Source organism: Bos indicus x Bos taurus, chromosome 12 (assembly GCF_003369695.1).
Source record: "Bos indicus x Bos taurus breed Angus x Brahman F1 hybrid chromosome 12, Bos_hybrid_MaternalHap_v2.0, whole genome shotgun sequence".
Lineage (NCBI taxonomy): Eukaryota > Metazoa > Chordata > Mammalia > Artiodactyla > Bovidae > Bos > Bos indicus x Bos taurus.
In genome coordinates this window covers 12060879-12073755 of record NC_040087.1, presented here as the reverse complement: position 1 = coordinate 12073755, position 12877 = coordinate 12060879, and the positions used below count along the sequence as shown (strand labels likewise).

Sequence of the window (12877 nt, the reverse complement as noted above, 5' to 3'; positions counted from 1 at the left end):
GTCCTTCAGTGTACTTCCAGCGATGTCAGTGTAACACTGCTCCTCTAGAAATACAGAAAAAAGGGCTCCCTTATCTAATTTAAGTTTCCACCACTCCCCAAGATCTGCAGGGTGTAATGCAACTCTACTTCAAGCCAACCAATCTGACAATCAGACTTGTTCCCTAACGAGAAAGAATTTATAATCTAGCATGGGAACTGAAGAGACACAACTAGTTTTAAGTAAGGTAAACTATTAAATGTGGAAGAGGAGATATGCAAAATACTATGGAAGGTCATAGATAATTTTTCCAGCAGAAAACAAACACTTTCTCTTGTGCATACTGGAATAAAGACAACTTTAGAGGGATCTTAAAGAAAACAGGGAATTTCTTCAAGTGGAGACAGAGGGAAAATCATCCTGGAGATGGAAAATATGGGGCTGGGCTGTAGGCGATCAAATGGTCAGTGTTGCCTGGAAATAAATATGCGGGGTCAGGATGGAGCCAGATCAGGGTTTAACTGTGAACATAATGGCTTTTAAAATAAGATTATTTCATTTTGCTATTATTTCCATAGCTGCATAAGCTAAGAATTAGGTTTGTTTATTTATTTTTTACCTCCTGGTGTATAACTATACTAAGTATTATATCACAAACATATTTTTAATATAAAAATTATCAATTATCTTACCAGTGCAGTAACAATAAATCTTACTATTTTTAAATTGAAGTATAGTTGACATACACTATTATGTTAGTTTCAAGAGTACAACATAGTAATTTGACAATCAAATACATCATCAAGCGATGGCCTAAGTAACCATTTGTCATCATATAAAATTATTATAATATTATTAATTATATTCCTTTTCCTGCATATTAAATTCACATGACATTTACTTTTGTAACTGAAAGTGTGGATCTCTCAATCCTCTGCACCTGCTTCACCCAACCTCACATCCCCTCCCCTCTGGCAGCACCCATGTGTCCTCCATATCTGTAAGGCTCTGTTTGGGTTTGTTTGTTCATTTGTTTTTTAGATTCCACACATAATTTACAGATTCCACATATAATTGAAATTATATGGTATTTGTCTTTCTCTGTCTAATTTATTTCACTTTTAGCATAATACCTTCTATATTCATCCATGTTTTTGCAAATGGCAAGATTGTTATCCCGTATTTCTTTTCATTTCTATTTGCATGGCTGAAAACTTTCCTAACCTGGTGAAGGATACAGGTATCCAGGGCCAGGAAGTACAGAGAGACTCAAACAAAGGGAACCCAGTGAGACCCACACCAAGACACATTATAACTAAAATGCTAAAATGTTAAAGAGAATATTAAAAGCAACAAGAGAAAAACAACTAGTTACATACATGGAAGCTCCATAACACTGTCAGCTGACATTTCAGCAAAAACTTTACAGAAGGGAGTGGCATGATATAGTCAAAGCATTGAAAGGAGGAAACTTGACCAAGAATACTGTACCCAGCAAAATCATATATCAGAATTGACAGACAGAGTTTCCCAAGCAAGCAACAGCTTGTCCACACTGTGGTTCATCACCACTAAACCAGTCTCACAAGAAATGTTAAAGAAATTTAAACAGAAAAGAAAAATTATAACTAGAAATATGAAAATTATGAAAGAAAATATCTCACCAGTAAAGGCAAAAATGTAGTAAAAGTAATAGATCGAAGGTATGAGTGCTTTCCAGGGGGCACTAGTGTTAAAAAAAAAAAACCCACCTGCCAATGCAGGCCACATGTGAATTAAAAGACAAAACCAGTAAAATCATATATATCTACAATAATTAAGGAATACACAAAGTAAAATAACATCAAAAACATAAAATGTTGAGTGGAATAAAAATGTAGTGCTTTTAGAACATGTTCAAACTTAAGCAACTATCAACTTAAAATAGACTGTAATATACAGAGGTTGTGATATAAGCAGTAACCACAAACCAAAAACTGTGATAATATGGGGTTGGTCAAAAAGTTCTTTTGGGTTTTTCTGCAGGATGTTAGAGAAAATGATACACAAATAATAAAAAGAAAAGAATATAAACATAATACTAGAGAAAGTCATGGAATCACAAGGGAAGAAAAAGCAAAAAAAAAAGGAGCCGAGAACAAAGATAACCAGCAAACAGTTAACAGAACGGCAGGAAGCACATACCTATCAATCATCACTTCAAAAGTAAATGGACTGAATGCTCCAATCAGAAGACACAGGGTAGCTGAACAGATACAAACACAAGACCCATACTTATGCTGTCTGCAAGAGACTCACTTTAGATCTAAAATCACACACGGACCAGAAGTGAGCAAATGGAAAAGCTATTCCATACAAGCATAGATGAAAAGAAATATGGGATAGCAACACTTATACCAGATAAAATGGTTTTAAAACAAAGACTGCAACAGGAGAAAAAGAAAGGCATTACCTAATGGTAAAGGGATCAATCCAACAAGAAAATGTGACACTAGTTAATACATATATACCCAACATAGGAGCACCTGGATCCATAAGGCAAATATTAACAGACATAATGCGAGAAACCTGCCAGTCATACAGTAATAGCAGGCAACTTTAACACCCCTCTACATCAGTAGATAGGTCATTCAGACAGAAAACCAATAAGGAAAACCGCTGGCCTTAGGTTGGGGCTTCCCTGGTGGTGCTAGGCCTTAGGTTAGGCAAGTTTTTCAGCCATTATTTCTTCAAATGGGTTTTCTGTCCTTTTCACTCTCTTCCCCTCTGGGACTCCAGTAATGTGAATCTTAGCACACTTGATGTTGCCCAAGAGGTCCCTTAAGCTAGTTTTTTCTTTTTTCTTTTTGCTGTTCCAACTGGGTGAATTCCACTAACTTATCTTCTAGATCACTGGTCTTTTCTTCTGAATTATCTAATATGCTGCTGGTTTCCTCTAGTGTATTTTTCATTTCCATTATTGTATTCTTCAGTTCTGATTTTTTTTAAAAATATTTTCTATCTCTGTTGAAATTCTCACTTTTCTATTCCACTGAGTTCAGTGAGTTGTCTTTATGACCATTACTTTGAACAACTTATCTGGAAGGTTGCTTATCTCCATTTCATTCAATCTATTTCTGAGTGTTTGTCTTCTTATTTTGTTTGGAACATACTCCTCTGTTTCTTCACTTTGTCTAACTTTGTGTTTTTTCCTACATATTGGGTAGACCAGCTACGCCTCCTGGTCTTGAGAGAGTGGCTTTGTGTAGCATGGCTGGTCCCTGTAACGTGGTCTCCTTTGGTTACTAGGGTCAGATGCTCAGGGAGTGCCCCGTAACGTGGTCTCCTTTGGTTACTAGGGTCAGATGCTCAGGGAGTGCCCCGTAACGTGGTCTCCTTTGGTTACTAGGGTCAGATGCTCAGGGAGTGCCCCGTAACGTGGTCTCCTTTGGTTACTAGGGTCAGATGCTCAAGGAGCGTCCCCTCGGTGGGCGGCATCTGTTTTCCTGATGCAGCTTGGCAGCACTTTCTGAGGATGTGCTCGCATGCAGGACTGGACGCCAGTGTGGCTGACTGAAAGGCCCAACTGCAACGTGATGGATGCTCTGATGTGTGTGGATGACCCTGGGGCAGGAGACACTTTGAGGCAACATGAGTGATGGCCAAAGGTGTCTGCCAGGCCTGACAGGGCAGGGGGCCACTTTGGTGGGGCTCCAGTGTCTACTGAGGGCACCCATCTTAATTTTATTTTTGAAGGAATAGTAAAGTATCAGTTTTAAGTGGAAGCTCATCAATATCATTTTTTCTTCCAAAGCTACATCATTCTTATTTCATTCAATTATTTTATAAAAATTATTTAAGCCTTGATTTTATTTCACTATGATTTTTATTTCTAATTGCTAGACTAACTGAATGATTGCTTTGAGCTTGGTATTACATGAGCACTTCATTTTCATTATTTAAGGGTCCTCTCAACAATATGCTGCTCACTGCCACTCCACTGGAATATGAACTCTTGTCTGAAATCAGAGTATGAATTCTTAGCAACTATAGCAAATCCTCTCTCATGTTCAGGAAAAGATTTATAAGGTAAAAATTAGCAAGAAAGGGGGGAATTCAAGTCTAGACTTTATTATATCTAATAAAGTTACATTTAAATTTTCATCTCAATTGGAAGGAAAAAAGAAAGAAAACTACACTAGAACCTTGCCATAAGAATGTCCTTAGGGGACATCACATGAAATTGTCTCAAATAGACCCCCTTGTGATCTGGTCCAAGATGAAGCCTATTTATATTGAATTAGACCAGTAATGCTATACAAAGCCCCAAGACAAAGACAGTTTACAGAACCATCTGCAGCCCTCAAATGCTTGCAACTAGCATTCTCTCAAATTACCTTTGAGTCCTTTGCATAATAAAGTGTACGACCTCGAAGTTTGAAGTATCGCTTTTTCCACCTTTGGAAGGAACTGGTTTGCTTCAGCAGCTGTCCCTCTTTAATACTGGTCTAGGGAGAAGCAGAAGCAGAAGCACAACATGATTAAAATGAAATTCAAAGCCAATTAACACTCAAAATTCATGACACACTACCGCTGACATTTTGAATATTATTTCTCATGTTTTGCAAATTACGGGAGAAAATACTTTACTCACACTTTACTCGCACTTTACTCGCACGGAAACACATATGCGAAGCTCCAAGTAGCCAAGGCGAATCTGACATGCCCTCAAAGCAGTCACAAATAGTATGGAAGACACATCCACAAAGCTAGTGCTTTCAACACAGTGATGAATACACGTACCTATTCAAATGCGTACTTATATATAGAAAAGACTTAATAAGTGATGGAAGGGTAGATGTACAGTAAATGCAATGGTTAAGCAGGCATGAGCTCTGGAGCCAGAAACACTGTGATCAACTCTTGGTGACACCACTGAGTAGCTGGATGATCTTAAGCAAATCAATAAACATCTTCTGCCTTTAACTGTTCATCTGTAAAACGAAGATGACAACAAGATATACCTTTCCGGGCTGTTGTTGTCAAGAATAAGCCTTTAAAACACGTAAAGGATTCACTGCATGGCACATAGGAAGTGCTCATTAAATGTCAATTATCATCAACTATGTGTTACTGTAACACACACAAACACAAAGCATGGTGCATGGTGGTTCAAAAAAGAAAGCTCTGCCTCAGAGGGAGTCAAAGGCGTCATCCTCCCAGAGGACAGCCTTAGGTGGGTCTCCAAGGAGTTTATCAGAAGATAAGGAAGGGTTTGTTGTCGTTGTTCAGTTAATAAGTCCTGTTCAATCTTTATGACCCCATGGACTGTAGCACGCCAGGTTCCCCTGTCCTTCACTGTTTCCCCAAGTTTGCTCAAATTTATGTCCATTGAGTTAGTGGCTATCTAACCATCTCATCCTCTGTCGCCGCCTTCTCCTTTTGCCCTTAATCTTTCCTAGCATCAGGGTCTTTTCCAGTGAGTCAGCTCTTCGCATCAGGTGACCAAAGTATTGGAGTTTCAGCATCAGTCCTTCCAATGAATATTCAGGGTTGATTTCTTTTAGGATTGACCGGTTTGATCTCCTTGCAGTCCAAGGGACTCTCAAGAGTCTTCTCCAACACCACAGTTCAAAAGCATCAATTCTTTGGTGCTCTTCTTTACAGTCCAACTCTCACATCCATACATGACTAACGGAAAAACCATAGCTTTGACTAGATGGACCTTTGTTGGCAAAGTAATGTCTCTGCTTTTTAATAAACTGTCTAGGTTTGTCATAGTGCTTCTTCCAAGGAGCAAGAGTCTTTTAATTTCATGGCTGCAGTCACTGTCCATAGTGATTTTGGAGCCCAGGAAAATAAAATCTGTTACTGCTAAACTTCCTCCCTTTCTATTTGCCATGAAGTGATGGGACCAGATGCCATGATCTTAGTTTTCTGAATGTTGGATTTCACTCTTTTCTTTCACCCTCATGAAGAGGCTCTTTAGTTCCTCTTCACTTCCTGCCATTAGAGTGGTATCATCTGCTTAACTGAGGTTGTTGATATTTCTCCCAGCAATCTTGATTCCAACTTGTGCTTCATCCAGCACAACATTTCATATGATGTATTCTAGATAAAGTTAAATAAGGAGAGTGACAATATACAGCCTTGTCATATTCCCTTCTCAATTTTGAACCAGTCCATTATTCCATGTCCAGTTCTAACTGTTGCTTCTTGAGCTGCATACAGGTTTCTTACGAGACAGGTGAAGTGGTCTAGTATTCCCATCTTTTTAAGAATTTTCCACATTTTGCTGTGATCCTTAGGTCAAAGGCTTTAGCATAGTCAACGAAGGAGAAGTAGATGCTTTTTTGAACTCTCTTGCTTATCCCATGATCGAATGGATGTTGGCAATTTGATCTCTGGTTCCTCTGCCTTTTCTAATCCAGCTTCTACATCTGGAAGCTCTCCAGTTCTTATGTACTGCTGAAGCCTAGCTTGAAGGATTTTGAGCATAACCTTGCCAGCATGTGAAATGAGCACAACTGTTTGAACATTCTTTTGCATTGCTCTTCTTTGGGATTGGAATGAAAACTGACCTGTTCCAGTCCTGTGGTCACTGCTGAGTTTTCCAAGCGTATTTTAGGTGTGTGTAAAAGTAGAAAACTTTAAATCAGCCCAGATATTTGGGGAATCTTCATAGAATTTTTGGTTATAAACACAGGTAGGGCTCTCAACAGGGAGCAACAAGAGATGTGGCTGGAAGAGGTGGGCAGGGCCTCTATGGTTCTTGGCTACACCTTGCGCTGGCTGCTTTATGTGTATATCAGTTCATTTTATTGCCACCAACAACATCCTTGGAACCCCTCTGACTTCATCTAGTACCTCTCCTTCACCTGGTCACCTTCCCTCCCTCACAACAGTGCATCTCTCTTAAGTAGGCATACATGCACGACCCTCAGGACTGAACACCACCTCTTCTTTCCTCCTAGACGGTTCTGCCCTCAAATATCCATCTGATGAACTCCCTCATTTCTTTCAAGTCTCTGATCTTCTCGATGAGACCCACCTCACTGACCTACTTAACATACTCTTCACATTTCCCTCCATCCTGATCTTACTTTCCCCACACAAAGTACTTCCCATCTTGTAACATATAATGCAATGTGTGTGAGTGAGTTTTCAGTGGTGTCCGACTCTTTGTGACCCCATGAACTGTAATCTGCCAGGCTCTTCTGTCCGTGGAATTTTCCAGACAAGAATACAGGAGTGAGTTGCAATTTCGTACTCCAGGGAATCTTCCCGACTCAAGGATCGAACCCTGGTCTCCTGTGTCCCCTGCATTGACAGATGGATTCTTTACTGCTGTGCCACCCGGGAAGTCCATTATGTAATGTAACTTATTATATTTATTGTGTTCATCCATTCCAGTATTTTTGGGCTTCCCTTGTGGCTCAGATGGTAAAGAATCCTCCTGCAATGAGGGAGACTTGGGTTCGATCCCTGGGTTGGGAAGATCCCCTGGAGAAGGGAAAGGCTATCCACTCCAGTATTCTGGTCTGGAGAATTCCATGGGCTCTACAGTCCATGGAGTCACAAAGAGTCAGACACAACTGAGCAACTTTCACTTGCAGTTCATTTTCATGATATAGAAGTCTGTATGAATGAACAGAAGATGCTGAGATTAAACTCATGTTTGTTTGACTCCAGAGTTTATTTCCAACTTTTACACTTTTATTATTATTGCCTTTTATTATCAACAAGACATAAAATATTGAGAAAAGTTTATTTCCTCTAATAGGGTAGTTAGGTCATACTAATGTTTACTTTCAATATAATTAGAAGATTCCCTCTAGAGCTTGCTCTCAGATGGTCCTCCAGGAATTGTGAGAGCATTAAAGTTTAATGATAACAAAACATTTTCGTATCTTCAGTACCAAAGAGCCCGACTTAGAATCAGACAGACAGCCTTCAAGCCAGGCTCCACTACACACTACGGTATAAATCTGGGCAAGTTACTTCAGTTCTCTGTGCCCCCATTTCCTCCCCTAAAATCCAGGCATAATAATGCCAACTTCACAAGCTGATTGCATCTAATTTAATGATAAGATAATGGCTCAAGAGCACTTAGCACACCATCTGGATTACAGAAAATATTTAATAAATGGCAGCAAGTGTTACTATGATATCATGATGCTATTAAGTTCAGGGAGTATTTGCCAGGCACCAAATTAAAAGAGCTTTTCGGAAGAAGTGAGTAAGTGTTTGCAGGCTGCTGTGAGAGCAAATAACAGCTGGAATGGAAGCAGAGTATCCAGAGATGAAGTGAAGGGAGCCAAGAGCCAGGAGATGCTGGCCACAAGGGGAGTTTGCTTTTTATTCTCAGTGCAAAAAGCTAGTGAGCTGTCTGAAGCAAGAGACGGAGAAATGGGTGAGGAAGCAAGGGGAGAACCAATTAGGAGGTGACTGCAGGAGTCCCAGGGACAGACCAGGGAAGATGGAACTATGACTGTAGCATCACTGAGACAGACAGAAGTAGCGAAAGTTGAGCTGTTAGTTTGGAGGCAAAATCTACTGGCCTTGCCGGCCTTACCTTCTTACTTACCTTACCAGCCTTACCTTCTTGACATGAAGGGCAAGAGACAGAAAGGAACCAAGAGAAAGTGTAAGCACTTGCCTTGGGCAACTAGATGCAAAAGACTGCTAGAGTTCCGTGTGCTATACAACAGGTCTTTGTCGGTTATTCATTTTAAATACAGCAGTGTGTACATGACCATTCCAAAGTCCTGAGCACATGGAAATCTGCTCAGTGTTAGGTGTCACCCTGGATGGAGGGGGGCTTGGGGGAGAATGGCTACATGTGCACATGGCTGAGTCCCTTCTCTGTTCACCCAAAACTCCCACAACACTGTTAATTGGCTAACCCCAATACAAAATGTTTTCGGTGTTAAAAAAATAATTTAATGTTGAAAAAAAAAAGATTGAGAGACAGAGGGTAGGAATAAGCCATGCTGCTGTAGCCCAGGGTAGAAAGTCTACATTCTTAAACCCAAACACAAACTCTTGAAATGCTAAAGAGAGATAACTCACTCAGGGAACAAACCTCTTGGCAATTCAAAGGCTAAAACGTGGGTGTTTTCAGATTTTTGTGAAGTTGCTTAAGGCAATGAGGAAGAAAAATTAACGTTTAGTCTACTTATGTTCTATAAGGCTGTTTTTTTTTAAAGCATAAGTAACCTAATATTTCTTCTCCACGTGTTTATTAAAGCAATTTTCTAAAATGAAAACCCTGTAACAATATGCCGCTGCTTAGAGTCCTTCCAGTTTTCTTTTTAAGTGTTCAGCTCAGTTCAGTTCAGTTGCTCAGTCGTGTCCAACTCTGCGACCCCATGAATCACAGCACGCCAGGCCTCCCTGTCCATCACCAACTCCCGGAGTTCACTGAGACTCACATCCATCAAGTCAGTGATGCCATCTAGCCATCTCATCCTCTGTCATCCCCTTTTCCTCCTGCCCCCAATCCCTTCCAGCATCAGTTTTTTCCAATGAGTCAACTCTTCGCATGAGGTGGCCAAAGTACTGGAGTTTCAGCTTTAGCATCAGGCCTTCCAATGAACACCCAGGACTGATTTTCTTTAGGATGGATTGGTTGGATCTCCTTGCAGTCCAGGGGATTCTCAGGAGTCTTCTCCAACGCCACAGTTCAAAAGCATCAATTCTTCAGCGCTCAGCTTTCTTTACAGTCCAACACTCACATCCATACATGACCACTGGAAAAACCATAGCCTTGACTAGATGGACCTTTGTTGGCAAAGTAATGTCCCTGCTTTTGAACATGCTATCTAGGTTGGTCATAACTTTCCTTCCAAGGAGTAAGCGTCTTTTAATTTCATGGCTGCAGTCACCATCTGAAGTGATTTTGGAGCCCACAAAAATAAACTCTGACACTGTTTCCATTGTTTCCCCATCTATTTCCCATGAATTAGTTTTCTGAATGTTGAGCTTTAAGCCAACTTTTTCACTCTCCACTTTCACTTTCATCAAGAGGCTTTTGAGTTCCTCTTCACTTTCTGCCATAAGGGTGGTGTCATCTGCATATCTGAGGTTATTGATATTTCTCCCAGCAATCTTGATTCCAGCTTGTGCTTCTTCCAGCCCAGCATTTCTCATGATGTACCCTGCATGTAAGTTAAATAAGCAGGGTGAAAATACACAGCCTTGACGTAATCCTTTTCCTATTTGGAACCAGTCTGTTGTTCCATGTCCAGTTCTAACTGCTGCTTCCTGATCTGCATAAAGGTGTCTCAAGAGGCAGATCAGGTGGTCTGGTATTCCCATCTCTTTCAGAATTTTCCACAGTTTATTGTGATCCACACAAAGGCTTTGGCGTAGTCAATAAAGCAGAAATAGAAGTGTAGCTGACTTACAATATTGTCTTAGTTTCAGATATACACCAAAGTGATTCAGTTATACATATACCAATTCCTTTTCAGATTCTTTCCCCTTATAGGGTATTACAAAACATGGTGTGGAGTTCCCTGTGCTATATGGTAGCTCCTTGCTGGTTATCTGTTTTGTACACAGAAGTGTGTATATTTTAATCCCACACTCCTAATTTATCCCTCCCCCCTCTTTCCCCTTTGGTAACCATACATTTGTTTTTTATGTCTATGGTTCTTTTACTATTTTGTAAATCAGTTCATCTGTATCTTTTTTTTTGCCTTCAATATAAAGTCCAAACTTCTATATGTGTCAGAAAAGACACCTGTGTGATGCTCTCCAAACTCCCCACTTGCCGGTTTGCAGGCTCCTCCCTCTGTCCTAAATGTCCTTTCCTCAATCACCTGTCTTAAAAAAAAAAAAAATTATATATATATATATATATATATATATATATATATATTATATCCTTTTATTTGGCTGTGTCAGTTCTCAGCTGCAGCAGGCAGGATCTTCGTCGAGGGGCGAGGGCTTAGTAGTTGTAGCAGGAGGACTAAGCTGCCCCATGGCATGTGGGATCTTAACCCCCCACAAGGCATCAAACCGCATCCCCTAAACTGGAAGGTGGACTTCTCAACCACTGGACCCCCAGGGAAGTCCCCACAATCACCTGTCTTGAAAGCTCCTAATCGCTTGCACTCCGACTCAGTGCCACGGCCCCCGGAAGGCTTCCCCCCCCGCTAGGAAAAAGCGAACACCTCCACCTTTGCCTGTTGAATGCATCCTCCTCCTACCTGTTTAACGGCACCTCTGACAACTGAGTGGCCTGTTTGTGGTCCCACCAGGCTGTGACATTCACAGAGCAAAGACTGTGTTCTCCGTATTTTAACGTTACCAATTAACACATTCGTTGGCACTTTAAGGGGCTTCCCTTGTGGCTCAGCTGGTAAAGAATCTGCCCGCAATGTGGGAGACCTGGGTTCGATCCCTGGGTTGGGAAGATCCCCTGGAGAAGGGAAAGGGTACCCACTCCAGTATTCTGGCCTGGAGAATTTTGGACTGTGTGGTCCATGGGGTCACAAAGAGTCAGACACAACTGAGCAACTTTCTCTTCACTGACAGTTTAAGACCTTCATAAGTGTTAAACCGAAACCATTTTTATTTTATTTATTTCTTGGCCGTGCCAGGCGGTATATGCGATCTTCATTCCCCAATCAGGAATGGAACTGCATTGGAAGTGTGAAGTCTTAACCACTGGACTACCAGGGAGATCCCCAAATAACTTTTAAAGTATATAAGTTTGTCTTTTAAAGAAAACAGTAGAAAATGGAAAAGAGTGACTATAAATGACTTCATGGCTCCTGGCATTCAGCACATCTGAGCCTGCTTCTTTTTACTGTGTATAAAAATAGTAGTGCTCAGTCGACAGTCCTGTCTGACTCTGCAACCCCATGGACTGCAGCCCGCCAGGCTCCTCTGTCCATGGGATTCTCCAGGCAAGAATACTGGAGTGGGTTGCCATGCCCTCCTCCAGGAGATCTTCCCCACCCAGGGATCGAAGCCAGGTCTCCCACATTACAAGTGGATTCTTTACCATGTGAACCACCAGGGAAGCCCCAAAAACATCAGTGCCATCCCTGTGTGAAGGGCTGGGGAGAGACAGTCAGAGGGACAGGAAAATATCTGTCTATCCTGATTTTAAGACTATTGCTAATTTACAGATGCTCTTTACACAGTCACTTTCAAAGCAAATTTATATGTGTTGTCCCATTTGGCTTTATACATTTTTTCAATCCTGCACAAGCATGGATTTATTTGCAATGTGTAAGGCTGAGGAGAATACAGAGATTTGTAACATATAGTCCTTATTTTCATGCATTTATAAACTTCTCTATGTTATAATATACAAACAGTCAATTTTAAATTCTTGAAGAAAGAAAAAAAGCAAGAAAAAAAAAAAAAACATCTGAAGTTAGCTCACTTTCCTAGAGATGTGATTAAAAGGATTTAACTGGGAGGCGGTTTTTCACATGACGGTTAATCCTCAAAATAAACTTCTGTTTATATATGGAGAGTGAAACAAACACTTCTCATGAAAGAAGGCGCATAACAAAAATGATTAATCTGCAACAGCCCCAGCCAATATAATCAAATAAGTAAAGTGTGGTTCAGGGAAAAACGATGTGGTTCGAAAAATCTCAAAATAATGAGTAAAATAGATCAAGAAACAAGAAGGTTTTTAAAAGTCACAATATTTAATATATTCAATATTACTGTTCACCTAGAATGACAAACTGAATTTGGTAACAGAAATAAGAAACAGTTATGACCAGAGAGCTATTATTAAAATCTATTAAAAATACATATTAGAATTTTATGTTGTTTGCAATTTCCAGGATAAGGGATAAACTCTCCCCTCCCTCAAAAAAGGGCTTAGAAACATTTGCATTTAATGGCCATTGGTCACATAAATTGATAGCTCAGTTGATAAAGAATA

General features: G+C 40.3%; 1 protein-coding gene across 5 annotated transcripts in view; it reads right to left on the bottom strand.

Moving 5' to 3' along the window:
- DGKH (diacylglycerol kinase eta) overlaps positions 1-12877 on the bottom strand; it is a 208034-nt gene that overhangs the window by 111555 nt on the left and 83602 nt on the right. For all 5 annotated transcript variants that reach the window (XM_027557145.1, XM_027557149.1, XM_027557148.1 and 2 more), the window contains exon 3: positions 4356-4466. In XM_027557145.1, coding sequence (XP_027412946.1) covers positions 4356-4466 — 111 coding nt within the window. The remainder of the gene's footprint in view (positions 1-4355; positions 4467-12877) is intronic.